Genomic DNA, 17928 nt, shown 5'->3' with positions numbered 1-17928 from the left:
CAGTAGCTTAGGCTTGTTACTAAGTAGCTTTTACAACAAAGAACATAGTTTTTAATGATAATTAAGTTTTTTAATGAAAAAGTAACAATCAACTGAATGTTTTGTATCATGAGTGCTAATTGATATAAAAGTATTTATAATTTGAAACACTCTTATGAGAGACACATGTAGAAAACTGAAGTAAACAGAAACCAATCAGTTGTTTTAATGTCTTGCGTTCACATAGGGGAGGAGTGTGGAGTATATGCCCATGTGGAGGCCAAAAGTTGACATTAGTTGTCTTCCTCTGTCAGTCTCCACTATGTCTTTTGAATGGGCTCTCTCTCTGAATGTGGAGCTTACCATTAGCTAGATAGACGAGTCAGAGAACTCCAGGATCTTCCTGGCTCTACCCCGCAGCACTGGGGTTTCAGGAGTATGCTACCACCCTGGCTTTTATGTCAGTTCTGGGGATCTGAACTCAGGTCCTCATGCTTGCCCCATAAGCACTTTACCAACTGGGTTACTTTCTCAACCCCTCACTGTCATCTTTTTTAAAGACTACATGGGCATTATAATTATCTGCAGTAGTAAAGTCGGTGGAATATAATAACAGCCTTCAGAAATACACCAGATGGTTTTACAGCTAAGTCACAAGTAAGAGTTTCTCACCGTCTGCTTCACTTGAAGTATAATGTCATTTCTCAAATGAGCATGATTCATTTGAGCAAGGCAGTAAAAACAATGGAAAAGATGAAACCTTTTTCTCTTTAATGTTTTATTAATTTAAATACCTCTCTACCAAAATCCACTTTAAACACAAAGCGAACCCCAAATAGATTTCCCTGACTTCCTATTGATTTTCAGCACCCTTCTGTAATAATGACAATATATAACTTCTTCCTGTTCTGCCGTGTGTTATATGATCTGTTGTCCTGGAACCTGTACCTTACTTTAAAATAATGTCAAAGAAGAATGTCATATGAAATTAAAAATTTTAAACTGTAAAAGTTGAACATTTATTATCTTCATTCCCTCAAAATCCCATCTCAGGGAAGGAGTAAAAATGCCAAACTCCAGAGTGAGCAGACAGAGATATCATCACATTTTTAATACTGAAAATCAGTTGAGCAACTAAATGACTTAACAGACTGAATTGATTACAGTAATACATAGCTGAACACCATTGTCATAACTATCCCTTTGGAAATCTGACTTTATTTTCAATGTTTTATACACATTTTATTTTCCCCTTTTTTGTAGGTGTATTCGACACAAAAATGATTGGGGAGCTCTTATTCTAGTGGATGATCGTTTTAATAGCAACCCAAATCGCTACATATCGGGTAAGATTCTCAGTTTAGAGTAAAAATTACTAATAGGCTTTGTTTTTCCTTAGTGGTTTAAAAAAAAAGCCACATGAGATCTGCCTCTTTGTATAGTATTTTATATAATTGTGTGTAATGTAATACTAACTGTAAACGGTATTGCACATTAGATCTGTAGAACCTGTAATCTTAATACCTGAAACTTTACACCGATTGGCCATCAGTACCCCATTTTGTCCTCCTCCATACAGTGGCAACCGCCATTTCCCCGTAGAGTTCAGTGACTCAGATGATGCATGTAAAGTTGAGTCATACAATATGTGTCCCTCTGTGACTGTCCAGTTACACTTAGTATACTATCCTCAAGGTTCATCCTTGTTGAAGTACCCAACAAGATTTCCTTATTGTCTAAGACTGAATAATACAGCGCATGTAGGGCGTATTTCTCTGTTCATCTCTAAGTGGGCATTTAGGTTGTTTCTACTTCTTGGATCCCGGGCACTACAGTGAACATGGGCAGTTAGATACTTTATCATATTTAAGAATGAAGTCACTGGATCATATGTAAGTTCTAGACCAGCAGATATTTATGAAGATCAATATTTTGAAGACTTCTCCTTATTTTTTTTCTTCTTCTATGACTTTTACACAAAAGTTGGAAACCTGGAGCACAGGGCACAGCTGCAGGCAGCTCGACAGACTGGAGAATGTCTTTTCCAGGTGGCTCAGCTGGTCTGAACCTCTTCTGAGCACATTGGCTGGAATCTGCCTCCTCAGGCAGCTCAGCTAAGCTCTGCCTCTTCTAGGCAGCTTGGCTGCTCTGGGTACTTCTCAGCAGTTCTTTCTGCTTATGTGTACTTAAGGAAGGAGGAAGCTTGTCTCTCTGGTCAGTTTCAGGAACTTCCAGGAGCCTCTGAGTTGTTGCTTCTGGAGTGGATGGAGTGTTTCATGTTTCACCTCCTTTAGAACAGTGCTTCTCAACTGTAGTCAGACTTTCTTTGGTCTGCCAGCTCCCAAATAATGACAAAGAGACTTCTTATTAAATATGAAAGCTTAGCCTTAGCTTAGGCTTGTTCCCAACTAGCTCTTAAAACTTAAATTAACCCATTTATATTAATCTACATGCTGCCACATGGCACATTACCTCTCCTTAGTACAATACAAACAACTTCCTTGGCGTCCTGCTGGCAAATCTCCTGCCTCCTAGAGTCTCCCTCCACCCCACCCCACTTCCTCTCTCTCTCCTAAAATACCTCCTATCCTCTTCTGCCTAGTTATTGGCCATTCAGCTCTTTATTAAACCAATCAGAAGATGCCTTAGGCAGGTGAGGAAGGATGAACACATCTTCACACAGTGTCATCAGATATCCCGCAACACTCAACCTTCCTAATGTTTCAACCCTTAAATAGTTTCTCATATTTTATTTTCATTTTTATTTATTTATTTATTTATTTATTTATTGGGGGTGGGGTTTCAAGACAGGGTTTCTCTGTGTAGTTTTGGTTCCTGTCCTGGCTCTTGCTCTGTAGACCAGGCTGGCCTCGAACTCACAGAGATCCTCCTGGCTTTGCCTCCCAAGTGCTAAGACTAAAGGCGTGCGCCACCACCACCACCCGGCACAGTTTCTCATATTGTGACCTCCAACCATAAAATTATTTTTATTGCTACTTCATAACTGTAATTTTGCTACTATTATGAATCACAATGTAAACATCTGCGCTTTCCAATGCTCTTAGGTGAACCTATGAAAGGGTCATTTGACCCCCACAAAGGGGTTGCGACCACGGGCTGAGAACCACTGCTTTAGAGAACTGTATCTTGATGAGCTTCCCTCCAAGAGAGAAGGTCTTATCGCGGAGGAAATTACTACACAGCACTTACCACTGTACTAAACATCTGCTTGTGTGTGTGTGTGTGTGTGTACAGTGTGTGGGGGATGCATTCGTGTGTGAATGTGGGCACACACATGACATGGTACGCACATATGTAGAGGTTAGAGTCCACCCTCGGATAGGGGTCCTCACCTTTTACCTTGTTTGAAACAAGGTCTCTGTTGTTATCCCACTGCGTCTGCCAGGTTAGGGACCAAGGGCTTCACAGATTCTCCTGTCTCTGCGTCCCGTTGTCCCTGAGGGAGCATTGGGGTGACTCATCATGCTTTTACGTGGGTCCTGGGAATTCAAACCCCGTTCCTCACTGTTCCGTGGCAAGTGCTTTACCCACTGAGCTGTCTCCCCAACCGAAACACTGACTTTCCTGTCGCCAACGTTTGTGTTCAAGTCATGAATTAGCCTTTTAAAGGTTTGTTTCTACCCACATATGTTATACTGATTATTATTCTGTAGACTTTTATTTTTTTAGATTCTGTGCCAAAATTAAAAGTGATTTGTGCTTGGATGTAGCTCAGCGGTCAAGTACTTCCCTTTTCCCTTACATGGGTCCTGGGTTCGATCCTCAGCACGGGGAAAGGGGGAAGGGTGTCATTACCGTACTGAAATATTTGGTAGCTGTCTGTACCTTTGTTGCCTTTGTTGGCAAGCTGCACTTTCGTGGGCTACTGTGTTCCTTTTACTGTTTCTTATAAAGCAAACCTCGTGGCCAGGAACTCCTCCGCCTTTGTCAATCTGAGAAAGGCTATGGCACCTGCGTTTTGATGGACAGTTTAGCCAGAGAGAGCATTCCTAGTTAGTTAGTAGTTTGGGGCTTTTCTTTTCACCACTTCAAATCTACCATCTCATTCCCTTGAAGCCTGTGAGATCTCTCCTGAGAAACCCATGGGCCATCTTTGGAAGTCTACTTGCATGTGATGGATTGTTTTTGTCTTGCTGCTTTTACAGTTTCTTTTGCTCTGGTCTTAGACAATTGGATTATAATCTGTCTTTTGTTTTATTTTAATTTATTGCTTTTTTTTAAGAGAGAGCCTTGTCTACCTTGGCTTTCCAAATACTGGGATTACAAGCATGAAGCCATTTTGCATCACTAAACTTTTTGTTTTGTTTTTGTTGTTTGAGACAAGGTCCTCTGCAGCCCTGACTGGCCTAGAACTCCCTATGTAGACCAGGCTGGCCTCCAGTTCACAGAGATCCACTCACCCACCTCTGCATCCAGAGCGCTCTAATTAAAGGCATGCACTTGTCTTTATTTTGTGTTTTTTTGAGGGCTTCGTGAAGCTTAGACTGGCTTTAAACTTGTTATGTAGCCAAGGTCAGTCTCAGATTCCTGACTCCTTTCACCTTTCTATAAAGAAGCTTCCTAACTGTTTGACCTTTTCTAGGAGTCCTGAAATACACTGTTCTGCTTAATGGTTCTCCCATAATTCCACTAGGCTTGCTTCACTTTTTTTTTTTCTTCATTTTTGCTCCTCTGTGTAATTTCAGATCATCTGAGGTTTTTCCTCTGCTTGATCAGATCTACAGTTGAGCCCCTCTAGTGAGTGAACGTTTCAGCTCCAGAATTTGGTTCTTTTTGTTTTTCCGTTCTTTATCTCTTTGGTGATTAACGTTCATACTCTCCCTTGTTCCCCTCCCCTCTCTCCTGCTCTCATCCGTTTTGAAGTTAGCTTGTTCCTGTGATGGAGCTGTGTCCCATGTGTCTTTGTGGTGTTGTATTGGTCTCTACACCCATCTGATGAAAGTCACCTCTCAGAAGTTTTTACTACAGCAACTTCACACGGACAGACCTCACTCCTCAGCCCTGCTAGGCAGCTGGTAGCCCTCTGATCTTCTGTATGGGTCTGGTTTCTGCATTCCCTATGTGGGGACCTAATTAGAGGGCTTTGCCAGTTCCTTTCTTTGCCCTTTTTTCTCCCTAGAGATCAGAACCTGTTGTGCCTGCTTGTCTATCTCCCATGCTGCAGCATGCTCCCATCCAGCTCTTTTCTTCTCAGCAGCCTCTAGGCCCGGAAAATTTGCCGTATAATGTGAGTGCTCCCTTACGACTGGGACAGTCCAGTCCAGTCCTAGGCGTTCATTGAAAAGCCGACATCCATTCCACACCAGTCTTCTCTTTCCCGAAGTGCTGCTGGGCTGGAGCAGCCTCTGGGTCCTGTGACGTAGTTCTGGAGCAGCCGCCTGCTGCCAGTGCTTCCAGACAGAGAGGGCAGAAGCAAACGCTTCAGGACTTGGGCCTGCCCTCCAGTCTTCCTTCCAGGGACTTCACTCCTAGTCCTGTGGCTCCGGTCTGAGATGAGGACTGTGCGAGAAGGTTCCACACATTTGCCTGCCTGCTTTGAGACAATTGGTTTTGCTCTAGCCTGGGTTCCAGAACTTTTTAACTTCTCTCTGGATTTCTCATAAAGGGGTTTGGTCCATGAATTATTGGATCCATGTTTCTAAAGGAGGAACGTGGGATCTGGGGTTTCCTGTTCTGCCATCATAAATTTTTTATATTTTTATGGCTCCTATTTTTATTACTCTGTGTGTGTGTGTGTGTGTGTGTGTGTGTGTGTGTGTGTGTGTGTGTGTGTACGTGTACGTACACGTGGGGATACAAATGCATGTGTGTGCGTGTACATGGATGTCAACCTCAGGTGTGGTTCCTCAGGAGCCTTCAGCTTGTTTTCTGAAACAGGATCTCACTGGCCTGGGCTCACTGCTTAGGCTCGGCTGGCCGGCCACAAGTCCCAGGGGTCTGCCTGCTCAGCACTGGGGTTACACGTGTGCACCACCACTCCCAGCTTTTTTATGTGAGTTCTGGGGACCAAATTCTATTCAAGTCTCCATATTTGTCAAGAAGCACTGTATTGACTGATCCATCTCTCCAGACCTCTGTAGCTTCATTTGTAAAAATGAAGAATTAGAATGCAAATTCGAATCAGATCAAACTAACTGGAAAGCTAGTCTTTGAATTCTCATGTGTTTGTAAAGATTCTTTATGGATGAGAAAATTTTTAGTCATCAACTGTTAAATCAATTATTACTTTTCAGTTTTATAGACTATGGCACATAATTTAATAATGTGGCAGTATTTTGTTTACCATTGTCAAAGAAAAGGTTCTTTCTCCAATTTTTCAAAAAAAATACTAAGTTTTTTCACTTATGAAAGTACATCTCTTTTGGCTGCTTGATTGATTTATTTTCAAGTTTGCTATTGTATTTATTTGCTTGTTTCTTTAAAAATGTTTCTGTTCTTCTGAGTTTTATTTAAAGGGCTAGGGAGAGGGGTCAGTTTGCTATGCAAACATTAGGACCAGAATTCATATCTCCAGCACCCACGTAAAAGCCAGGTGCAGGGGAGCACTTCTGTAACTCCTGTGCCACAGGGAAGGGAGGCAGGCAGCTTGCAGGAGCTTGCTGGACAGGGGGTAGAGCCAAACTGACAAGCTTCTAGTTCAGGGAGAGATCCTGTCTCAAAACATAAGGTGGAGAATAATTGAGGAAATGCCTAACTTCAGTCTCCAGCATCCACTCATAGGCATACATGCAGGTGTGCACACACATGTACAGTATACAAAATAAAGTTCATGTTGGTCGAAGCAAGTATTTTCTAAAAGGAAGTAAAGTGCCTGTGGACAGAAAGATAAGGAGATGGTCATTTAACAGGTATTTCTGCCTGTGGTTTTCATCCAGCAGTGACAGTCCATTCAGTCAATACCAGAAACACGCTTCTTGTCAGGATTTAAAGCAGAGTATATTGCTCTTAGAGGTTCTCCCCTACTTTTTTTTGTCTGTACAAAGCAGCACCTCAGATTAAAGCCGTAACTAAAAGCGAAAATACTAAGTACTCGTGTTTAGTCAGCAGGTGGAGCTCAGACCCTGCCGAGTGTTCAAAGGCCGGCAATGATGTCTTGTGCTGACTTTCTTTGATTATAAAAAACCCAAAATGAAGAAATGATAGTACTAAAAATTTTCAGTCTTAGAGAACTTACATTTTCATTTGATACAATCATTTTTTCAAAATAAAGTTAATGTTAGTGCTTTTCTTAAAAAAGGTAAAAACTCAAATTCTTATTTCATAGCTCAGATTTATTAATGTTTTAGGATCAAATATTTCCCAGTTTCTGGATTATTTTAATTTCATTTTCAGGCATTTGTAAATTATGAAGTGTTTCCTTACTTTGGTAATACTAACATGATGCATACATTTATTTTAATGGCAATTTTTTGTTTAAATTCTATTTTCATACATAGATAACTCAGAAAAATTCCATTTTAAGAAAACTACTTGAAATTCCAGTGTAATAATTTGGGTTTCAGGAAGCCTGTGTCTCTTCTTTAAACATATAATGCCACGGTGGCTTTTTAAGCTCGTTACTGCAGGGCTGGGGGACGGCTCCGTGGGTAAGAGGTTTACTGTTCATGCAGGAGGACCTGAGTGCAGGCTCCCCGCACAGCAGCTGCGGTTGCATGCATTTGCAGTACCAGAATTGCAGGGGAAGAGGTAAGCAGACCTGGGGGACTTGCTTGGCCAACCAGAGTAGCCAAATCTGTGAGCTCTAGGTTCAGTGAGGAGAGACCTTGTCTCAAAAACTGAGGTGGAGAATAATACAGGAAGACACTCAGCATCAGCCTCCAGCCTTCATGAGCTCGCAAGCCACACTCACACGTGTATCCCGCACACGTGTATCCCGCACACGTGCACTCGCGCGCGCGCACACACACACACACACACACACACATAAATGAACAGCTTTTAAAAACTTAATTGTTCCAAGACAATGACAGGTTTTTTGCAGCATCATTCAGGGGATTTTTTGATAGTTTTATGATAATCTGGGTATTTTTAAAAATCTAAATATTTTTTATTTTGATATAAAACTAACCATACATGAAACACCCTAAGCTCTTAATATGGTTCCTTTTATACAGCTCATATACAGTTTTAACATGTCCCTGATTGAGTCATATCTCTTGTGCTCATTATTGTGTAAATAAATAACAACTTGGATAGATACAATTTTCCCCAGGAAAGCCTTGCTGCTTCTTCCACCCCCAGACTAGTTTGAGGAACTAGTGGAGGAAGGGACAGGGGAAAAAAACAAAACTTTGAGACTGGAATCTTGAGTTTACTTTTGGAAAAGGAGACAAATTTAGATTGTTGGCCTGGAAAGGTGTGTTACTTACACCTTCTTTTTGTGTGTGTGTGTGTGTGTGTGTGTATGGTTTTTCGAGACAGGGTTTCTCTGTGTAGCTTTGCACCTTTCCTGAAACTCACTTGGTAGTCCAGGCTAGCCTCGAACTCACAGAGATCCTCTGCCTCCCGATGCTTACACCTCCTTGCCCTGCATGTGTGGTGCAGTGTGAGTGAGGGTGCCCTGGTGCACGTGTAGAGGTCAGAGGACAACTTGGTAGAGTCACTTCTCTCTGTCCACCTTCCCATGGGTTCCAGGAGTTGAACTCAGGGCTTCAGACTCGCACAGCACTTACCCCCAGGGACTCGTGTTACTGGCCCAGTCTCTAGACACTTCCAACGTTACAGTGCTGTGAGCACAGTCAGCAGAAACTGCACCGGAGAGAAAGGTTTGCTCTTTGCCTGGCTGAGGATCAGCGGGTCTGAGATGCTGGCACCAGCGAGGAGCTCCGGCTCCCCGTGTGTCCCGTGATCACGGCAGCAAACAGCCGGCGCTCCGCAGCTCCCTGTGTGGCTAAGCTCTGATTGGGTGGGTTGGGCACATTGCCTGCATTTTCAGCTTTCAGTATTTTGAAACTAATGATGCATTTTTCATGCCATAATCCCTTCTTAGCTCATATACATGCAATATATATATAAAATAAAAGTTTGAAAGCCATTCCTTGTATTCAAATGCAAATTAGGTTGCTTCACTAGAAACAGTAAGGTTAATCTTAATGCATAAATATTTTGGTAACTAAGTAACCAGCTTCTCACTTGGATCCGCTGTTTTTTAGGGCTTTCTAAATGGGTGAGGCAGCAGATCCAGCACCACTCAACCTTTGCGAGTGCCCTGGAGTCCCTGACCGAGTTTTCTGAAAGGCACCAGAAAGTTACTAATGGAGCCAAAAAAGACAAAAAGTGTATGAAAGACAAGGAGTCTACTCTGGAAGTGGCCTGTTTGGAGGAGAGCACTCTTACAAGTGTGTCAAAAGCAAGTCATCTATCAGCAGAAAATTCTAGGGAAGAAGCAGCAGAAGTGTGTGTCCAGGAGCCGCAGTGTCCGAAAATGGCTGCCAGAACCCCGTCAGTACTGGGTCACGCTATCTCCAGCAGGAAGAAAAGTATGTTGGATGCTGCCCTTTTTCAGCTTCGTTATATAATAGGAATGATAATGACTTCGGTACAGATTAATTGGTTTATATCAGGAAGTGTTCATAAAATAATACAGTATGTTTGAATGGGGACAGACTTTTGTCAGGATACCAAAGTGTATTTTCTGGTTTTCCATTAGCTTTCCCCCTTAACTTAACTAGCATTGTTAAGTGTGAACAAGCCACTTGACCTCTTTAAGTTATAATAGAAAAAGTGAATAACCTGCCTACCTATCTATCCCTCTAAGTTGGATTGTGAAACTCAAATAAGACAATAAACATAGCATTGTAAAATAACTATGTAAGTGGCAGACATTATTTTAAAGGCTTTATAAAAATTGAGCTGAACTGGATATCATGGCACATACCTGTAACCCCATAATCCCAACACGCTGGGGGCAGAGGTAAGGGAACCAGGAATTCTAGGCGAGGACCAGTGAGATGGCTCAGCAGGCAAAGGTGCTTGTGCCACATGTGACCACCTGCATTTGATCCCTAGAATCCGGAAAGAATGAAGCTATTCCTGCAAGCTGCTCCTCTGAGCTCCGCGTGCATGCCTGGTGTGCGTGCCCCCATCACCATACACACAATAAATAAATGTAAACTTTTAGACAGAAGTAGTATTAAATTGAAAAAAAAAAGAACAAGAACTCAAGGCCAGCCAGCTTTAGCTGCAGCAAGCCTCTGTAACTGAAAGGTCCCATTTAGGACCGCTCCTTATTTGAATCTGAGATGTGAGTCATTTGCTCTGAATGATTAAAAAAAAAATAATAATCTTTTAAAGTGTTAGGAATCATGGACTGTATCAGGGATTGAACCCTGACCCATCCTGCAGGCTTGTTTTATGTTTGAAGTTTAATGCAACTAGCTCATATTCAGTTGCTTACATAATCCCAAAACAACAAAGTTGAGTAATTGTAGTTTTATCCAGACTAGCCTACTTGAACAGTTGAAGCAGACATAATATGGACAATAAAACCTAAAATATTTGCCATCTGGCCTGTAACAAAAAAAAATATGCCAGATTCTGGTGATTGGGTATAATTTTAATTTTAATAATCAGTGTAGCTTAACATACCTGTTTTCAAATATTTTGTGCTATGTGCTTTTAAATAGGTATCAGAGTGACTTCAAGGCTGTTACAGTGGCAATCAGGAAGCCCACGATCCAGTTCTGGTCGTACATGCTGACCAGTTTTATAATTTGAGAAATATCATATGTAGCCTTGCAACAGTCAGTGTGCTTACTTTTTAAATGGGAGGGCTCGTCTTTTCCTCGGCCACTACTCGGTGGATTTTTGAGGCAGATTTCTCCTTTTTGTTGCCCCCTCCAGTGCTGGAGTCTTGCAGATGCCAGGCCAGCGCTCTCCACGGGCTCCTCAGGCAGCAGCCCGTTCTCTCCCCACTCCGTCATTTCCTCTTCCTTCTTATCCTTCCTCTTCTTCTGCACCATGGGGGTCGCCATAGTGTTTATGTGATCATTTGCAAATACCGTTCTAACTCAGGCCAGGAAGTACTGGAGAACCAGTTTCTTTAGAGTTGACATTCTCGCCTTTAAATTCCAAGATGAAAGTTCAATGTTGCTGGTGGTAGGTGCTGACCATGTATTTTATACTGCTGTTAAAGTATTTCTAACTTAAAAAACATTTTAACATAACAGTTAATGTTCCCTAGGAGCACAGAGTTGACACTAACTTAAGTTTTTGTATTCTTAGGTGATCCAGTGCTAAGAGGAGAATCTGTTCAAACAGTGAAAACAGAGAGAAATGTCATTTCCAGATCCTCCAGCCCCACTTTCGGGAAGCGAACAGAACCAGTCAGCTGGCCTGTCTTTAATTCTCTGAGACGGCACTGCACTAGGAAAGTACAGAATTGCGCACCTGCCCTCCTGTCTTCAGAGAGCCACGCCTCTGGTTCTTCCGCCTCCAAGACAGAAGACAAAACCGCTTTGCCCCTCACGGGTGAACGTGTGACCTCCAACGAAGCAGCTGGGGCATCGTTCGCAGCTCGCCCTCAGTCAGAAACCGTGATTTCGTCAGTGAAGGTTGACGTGACTCCTGCGAAGAACCATTCCAGTCAGCTCTTCTGCCCTGAGAAAGATCGCCATCCGGATAGGGACTTGCCTGCCGGAAGTGAAGAAGCAGCCAAGCATGCCAGTTCAAATAGAGCTACGGAAACAGAAGAAGCAGAGGAAGACGAGTCTCTGTGTTTCACACCGGAACTGTTTGATCCTGTTGACACCGATGAAGAACACGGGGAACTAGTGGAAACCGATAGATCCAGTAATGATTCGGATTGTTTCTCAGCTGAAGACCTCTTTGAAACGGGGACTGGGTTCGGGCAGAAATGAAATCGAAGGCCGCACAGAACCAAGCAGAATGGAGTCATGCCCGGTGGGAGAGAACAAAGCCAACAGCTTGTCTAAGTGAATTGACTTGGGGAAACTCGTGCGTGGGCATGAGGACCTGGGAGCAGTGTGAGGGGCTCCCTGACCTCAGCTAAAGCCGTCAGGATTTGGTTAAGCCTCCTTGTGTAAATAATAATTTGCACAGTGGGTAAACGGTATAATTTTAATTTTTTAGATATATTTTCATTGTAAGTCATTATCAGATTTGTCTGTTTTATGTTCAGAAATACAAGTTTTATTCTAGAGTTTTAAGTAGGTAATCCATACAGAGTACTTCCTCTAATATTTAGTTTCCTGGGCACTTTCAGTTTCACAGTTACTCATGTTTTGTGGTTCACTTATTGTGATTTCATATGAACATACAGAGATTAATCCCAGTTGAATCTAGCCACACTTCAGCCATATGTTACTGTCTATTTTAATGCAAATTCATAGATGTTTTTGGAAATCGTAGTTTATCTCCAAAAGCTTGCGATTTCATTAACCTGCCTGAGATTGGATGTAGCACACAGCTGCTTTCCCAGCAAGAGGAAGACTGGGGCTCTGGGCCTGCTTCAAAGTCAAAAGAAAAAAATCGTTTATGACTGGTTTATTAGAGAGAAAAAGGTAAGAGTATGCACATTTCATTGAAATTGGGGCCTTTTTGTTTGCTAAAACTAAAATATCAGAAACAAAATTATATGCAGTTATAGAATGCCATTTGAAATATTCCAAATATCAGTTCTAAAGAAAGACCTCCACCTGGACAGGGACTTGCCTGCCGGAAGTGAAGAAGAAGCCAAACATGCCAGTTCAAATAAAGCTACGGAAGCAGAAGCAGAGGACGACTCTGTGTTTCACACCTGACCTGTTTGATCCTGTTGACACTGATGAAGAACACGGGAACTCGGGGAAGCTTCACTGTGCTCAGAGAAAGTGATGTGCCTCACCCTCTGGTCTCCACACACGTGTGCACAGGCCACAAATGTACACGTGTACACACACTCATGTACACATATGCATGTACACACATATGGAAATAATACACAGACACTAGCAGTGCCAGAGATGTGATACACTCTGGTATAAAGTTTTGATTCTGTAACATTACGATGGAAAACTTGGCATGTAAATTTAATAAATAAGCAGATGTTACATATATACATATACACATATTTAAAACAGTCTCTGAAATACGCTCCCTTGAAGAACAGGAATGTACTGTGAATTTTGAGTGTGTGCAAGTTTTAGAGAGTGAAACTGTGTATCTATAAAGTGTTTATAAAAGATGGCCACCTCTGACATTCCAAAATTACATCCACTGATTTTTTTCCCCAAAGAATGGGCATTTAGACTCTTTAGGGTGATTTGAATTGAGAGAGTGGTATGTATATGTGTAGCTGGACATCAAGCCCAGGGCCTCGCATGCTGAGTAGGCGTTCTAGCATTGAGCTGTATCCAGCCTGAACTGAAATTTTAAAAGTGTTCAACTTCTCTGCATGGTTTATTATCAAATCAAAATTCCCAGTCATTATATTTTTATGTTCTTTCACGTAAGTGAGTTATCATGTATGCATGTATTCGCTTTAATTTTAATAGCATTTAGATTTGGTACATGAAATTTGAATTGACAGCTTACCAGGTAAGGAATTTATCTGTGGATTTAGAAGCTGATTTCTACATTGTTTTGAAAGAAACCATTTCTCCTATTGTGGCTCTTAAGTCATAGATAGGGGTAGTAGCGGGCCCTGGAAAGAATGTGTGGCAGAAGACAGAAACGGCCTCTGCTCCTGGTTACATGGCAGGACCATGCCTCCATGGGGTTCGCTTCATTTATAAAATAGGGGCTTTACTATCGTAAAGGCTTGGCAAATCCTTTTAGGCATTTAAAGGCATAGCTGTTGGTATTTTATTCTGAGTCAGTTTTGTTACAAAATGCTTAAAATGAAGCATACAATTGTATATAAAAGGTCAGATGACTGACTTATCTACATTCTGGGAACATACACACGTGTATAGTGACTTAGAAAGCTGGATATTTGTTTTAACTGATGCAGTTTAAACATTTCTGATACCTTTGGAGTGGCCCTTTTTCCGTTTTTGATGTTGTTTGATTGGGTGTTTGGGTTTTGGTTTTGAGACAGGATTTCATGTCTTCCATTCCGGCCTTGAACTCCCAGTGCCCCTGTCTCCATCTCCCGAGCTCTGGGTTTACAGTGTATCACACTCAGCTTGAAACTGCCTTGAGAAGAATCGTTAAACTACGGGGAAAACATCAAACCAATCACTTTACAGTTAGGTATCCAACTTAATCACAAATACCATCTCTTTCCCTACATGATTTTTTTCCAAAATCTACTTCTCTGTACATTACTAAGTAGTTTTCAGAGATGTCCCACAAGCTCTCAGTATTTCAAAACTGTTTAATTTTTTTTATATAAGGATGATATTGTAATAGATCAGAGGGTCTCCTCAGATCATCATTCTGAACAAGATGATCGTCCCAAAAGTAAGCTACTGGCCTTTTAAGAGTAGGAGATAGGCCGTTTTTGCTAGTGATAACAGGAGATGCTTTTAGAGTTAAAATTGAAACATGGAAGGTCATGTAAAAGAGTACCTGGCATATAGCAAATCACAGTCATTAGTGAGGTCCCTGTGCCTCTGCAGTACCCTGGCTTCTATGATGCCTTCCCTAACTATGGACAAGTCACCTGGCAGTAATAACTGTAAAAGACACAAAGAAAAGTTCTTTTACTGGCTTACTTTTTAAATGTTTTTAAAACATGTAGTAGAAATTATCAAGTAGTTTGTCTTAAATGTTTAAAACAATGAAGTAATTACTTGACATTGCATTTATCCAAGGGTTGAAGGTATGTACAGCACATGGGCCATGCACCATGAACTCTACCAGTGGGAGAATAATGGCCATTGTTGATGAAAGAAAGATACATGGGGCTGGAGAGACCGCTCAGCGGTTAAGAGCACTGGCTGCTTTTCCAAAGGTCCAGAGTTCAATTCCCAGCAACCACATGGCGGCTCACAACCATCTATAATGAGATCTGGTGCCCTCTTCTGGCCTGCAGGCAAACAATGTATACATAATAAGTAAATCTTTAAAAAAAAAAAAAAAAGAAAGAAAGAAAGAAAGAAAGAAAGAAAGAAAGAAAGAAAGAAAGAAAGAAAGAAAGAAAGAAAGAAAGAAAGGTACATGTAAAGAGTAGATTCTTCTCATGACTCAGTATGTGAATTTTAGATGAACCACTGACAGCTTTCTCCAATTGTGTAGGAAATCAATGAGAACTCTAAACTATAGTCCTACTGTGTGTGTTGTATTCTTATATGGCTTTGAGACTGGGTGCTGTTTCTGTGTTTCCATAAAGCTTTACTCCTCTTGTGATCTTTCCATTCAATACATTTATTTAAAAAGAGCCCTTTTTACATTTTTCGAAAATAGGACTTTGCCATGTTTTCTGCTTATAATAAGATGCATTTGAAGTATTTAATCTTTTAGAAGTGCTTATAAACATCTCTGTGCAAGGTGCCTGTTGTGCTATCACTTGAAGGACTGGCTGTCGTCGTAGCCATCAGGAGCTAATGGTATTATTTTTATATTGGATTGCCCCACGATTCTCACCTCTCTTTAATCTTAGCTTTCTCAGTGAGCTACACAGAAATTTGATTCTTTGTGAATTTTTGGTAGTCTTGTCTATCCGCATAGGTAAAGGCACTGAATTCTTTTGTAAAGAAGTATTTCTAGTGAAATATTTCATAATTAAAAAAATGTAAGGCTGCATCAGACAGTGCACGCATAAGGAGGCTAAGCCTCCTTGTGAAATAGCCATCCTATGAAACAATGAAGAACACCACAGGAAAGGGTTGTTTGGAACAAAAATGACCGATGCTGTGATCCACTGGGCTTAAATGACTTTCATGTCTTTTATAACAGTTGTTTAGTAAGGTTTCATTGATGGGACCATTAGTGGCCTGGCTTCCTCTGTCTCACTTTGGAGCTTAGTGTCCATGGGCTCTGAGCCACTGGATCACTTTATTGGAAAGGCCACTTTTTACCTTTAGTAACCCAGTGCTCTTGGACTAGATCCAAAATAACCCATCTTATACTAAATTCCACTCTAATAAACAATTTTAATTGCATTAGAAAGGAAACATTACAGGAAATTGCTTGTTCCAGAAATGAATCTTTGAAAATCTAATAGTAAATACTGGCTAAAGGAATATTTTTAACAATAATTTTTAGCACATTTATTGAGACAAAATGTCAGTAAATTTTGGCGTTGGGCCTCGGCCTCCCAAGAGCTAAGATTGCAGGTCTGTACCACTTTCGGAGCTTCATGCTGAATAAATGTAAAGCCCTAGGTTCTATCCCCAGCACCCCAAAACATAGTAAAAGTTATGCATATGTATATGTGTGTGCCTGTGCACGCGCGCTCTATGTGGGTGCTGGAACTAGAGCTTGGATCCTGTGGAAGAACAGCCAGTGCTTTTAGACACTGAGCCATCTCTCCGGCCCAAGATTTTATTAATTATTATTCTCAATGCTTCTGTTTTCCCTAATGTTTTATATGCTGACTTCGGCTGTTTTGTAGTTTTGGACACAGTCTCGTGCAGCTCAGGCTGGCTTTAATTTGGTAGCTGAAACTGGGCTCGAACTCCTGAGCTTCCTCTTTGTCCCGAGTGCAGGGGTGGTAGGCATGTGCCACCACATCCAGCTTGAGTGGAACAATCTAGTAATGATGTGTGTCTCGTCTCTCACTTGTGCTTACTTCATTTGACTGACTTCTGGACTCTTAACTTTTCTTTTTTCCAAATTCTTGTCCTAAATTTTATTCTCCCAATCTTTCTCCAATCATATTATTAAACCTTTATCTCTTTAATTGGGCCAGAATTTTCTTTACAATAAAGAATGTACCTTTATCTACAAAAGGGTGTTGTGTTTCTGCAATTTTATTTGAGATAAGGAGCGGTAATCTGATGTAGTTGGATTCTAAACTGTGAATTGGATGTCAGCTAATTGATTAGCCTTGATATCAGATGCTTTGTAAAAGCCTTGCATTCCTGTTACTGCCCTGCAACAAGATTAATTTTATTCTGTTTACATCCAAAGAAAATATTTATTATATATTGTATTTTGTACATTGAAAACATGTTATGATATGCAATTCATTATTTCATTGCATGATATACAATTAATTGACCTGCGCATTGTGACTCTTCTCCTAGGGAATAGCTTTCCATATGTCTGCCATTTATGTACCCATCCATCTAACGTACTTTGAGAGTCTACTTTGCATCTAGAGCTGTGCTACACCCAGAATACCCAAGATAGCTGAAAGGGTCACCTCCACCAGGAGTTTATGTCGTAGTTCACATAGCAGTAGACATGGTGAAAGCTGGAATGAGAACAAGGCACTCAACTGTTTTGTTGAGTGTGGGCATATATCAGGATATATGTGTTGAGATTATACTAGGTCCGTAAACAATTTGTTTAACATAGGAAACATCTTAACGTGTGTGTGTGTGTGTGTGTGTGTGTGTGCGTGTGCGTGTGCGTGTGAGTGAGAGAGAGAGAGAGAGAGATGTTGGGAGTGCAGCAGTTCAAGGACAACTTGCAGGAGTTAGCTCTAGTCCCCATTGTATGGGTCCTGGGAATCAAACCAGGGTCGTCAGGGTCATCAGATTTGACAACCTCCTGAGCCATCTCACCGGCCCTTGACGTGTTTCCTGTCATTTTTACATTGGATCGCGTGCTTACAGTCTTGCAGTATATTCTTGAGTTCACGGGATCCACTGCTTCCCCTGATCATGCCTTCAGATCTTGTAGTGCCCTCTGCATGGCATTGTTAACTTCCCTGATGGGGACAAAGCAGGAGAAGAGCAGATCTAAAACCCTTCCCTGTAGAGATGCTGCTGCTACACTGAGCTGCACAGCATTGGCTTGTTTGGTTATTGCAGCATCCTGCCAGAGTCAGTAACACAGGTGATACTTCATTATAGTAAATTTGAGGTAACCAAGGTC

At 41.4% G+C, this 17928-nt stretch overlaps 1 protein-coding gene across 1 annotated transcript in view; it reads left to right on the top strand.

Moving 5' to 3' along the window:
- The window catches only part of Brip1 (BRCA1 interacting protein C-terminal helicase 1), a 143595-nt gene extending 130540 nt beyond the window's left edge, over positions 1-13055 (top strand). The window contains exons 18-20 of the mRNA XM_028878291.2: positions 1243-1325; positions 9153-9479; positions 11224-13055. Coding sequence (XP_028734124.1) covers positions 1243-1325; positions 9153-9479; positions 11224-11858 — 1045 coding nt within the window. The 3' untranslated portion in view covers positions 11859-13055. The remainder of the gene's footprint in view (positions 1-1242; positions 1326-9152; positions 9480-11223) is intronic.
- Positions 13056-17928: the final 4873 nt, after the last annotated feature.

This window comes from Peromyscus leucopus, chromosome 8b (genome assembly GCF_004664715.2).
Source record: "Peromyscus leucopus breed LL Stock chromosome 8b, UCI_PerLeu_2.1, whole genome shotgun sequence".
Lineage (NCBI taxonomy): Eukaryota > Metazoa > Chordata > Mammalia > Rodentia > Cricetidae > Peromyscus > Peromyscus leucopus.
This window is presented reverse-complemented; position numbering and strand designations above follow the sequence as displayed.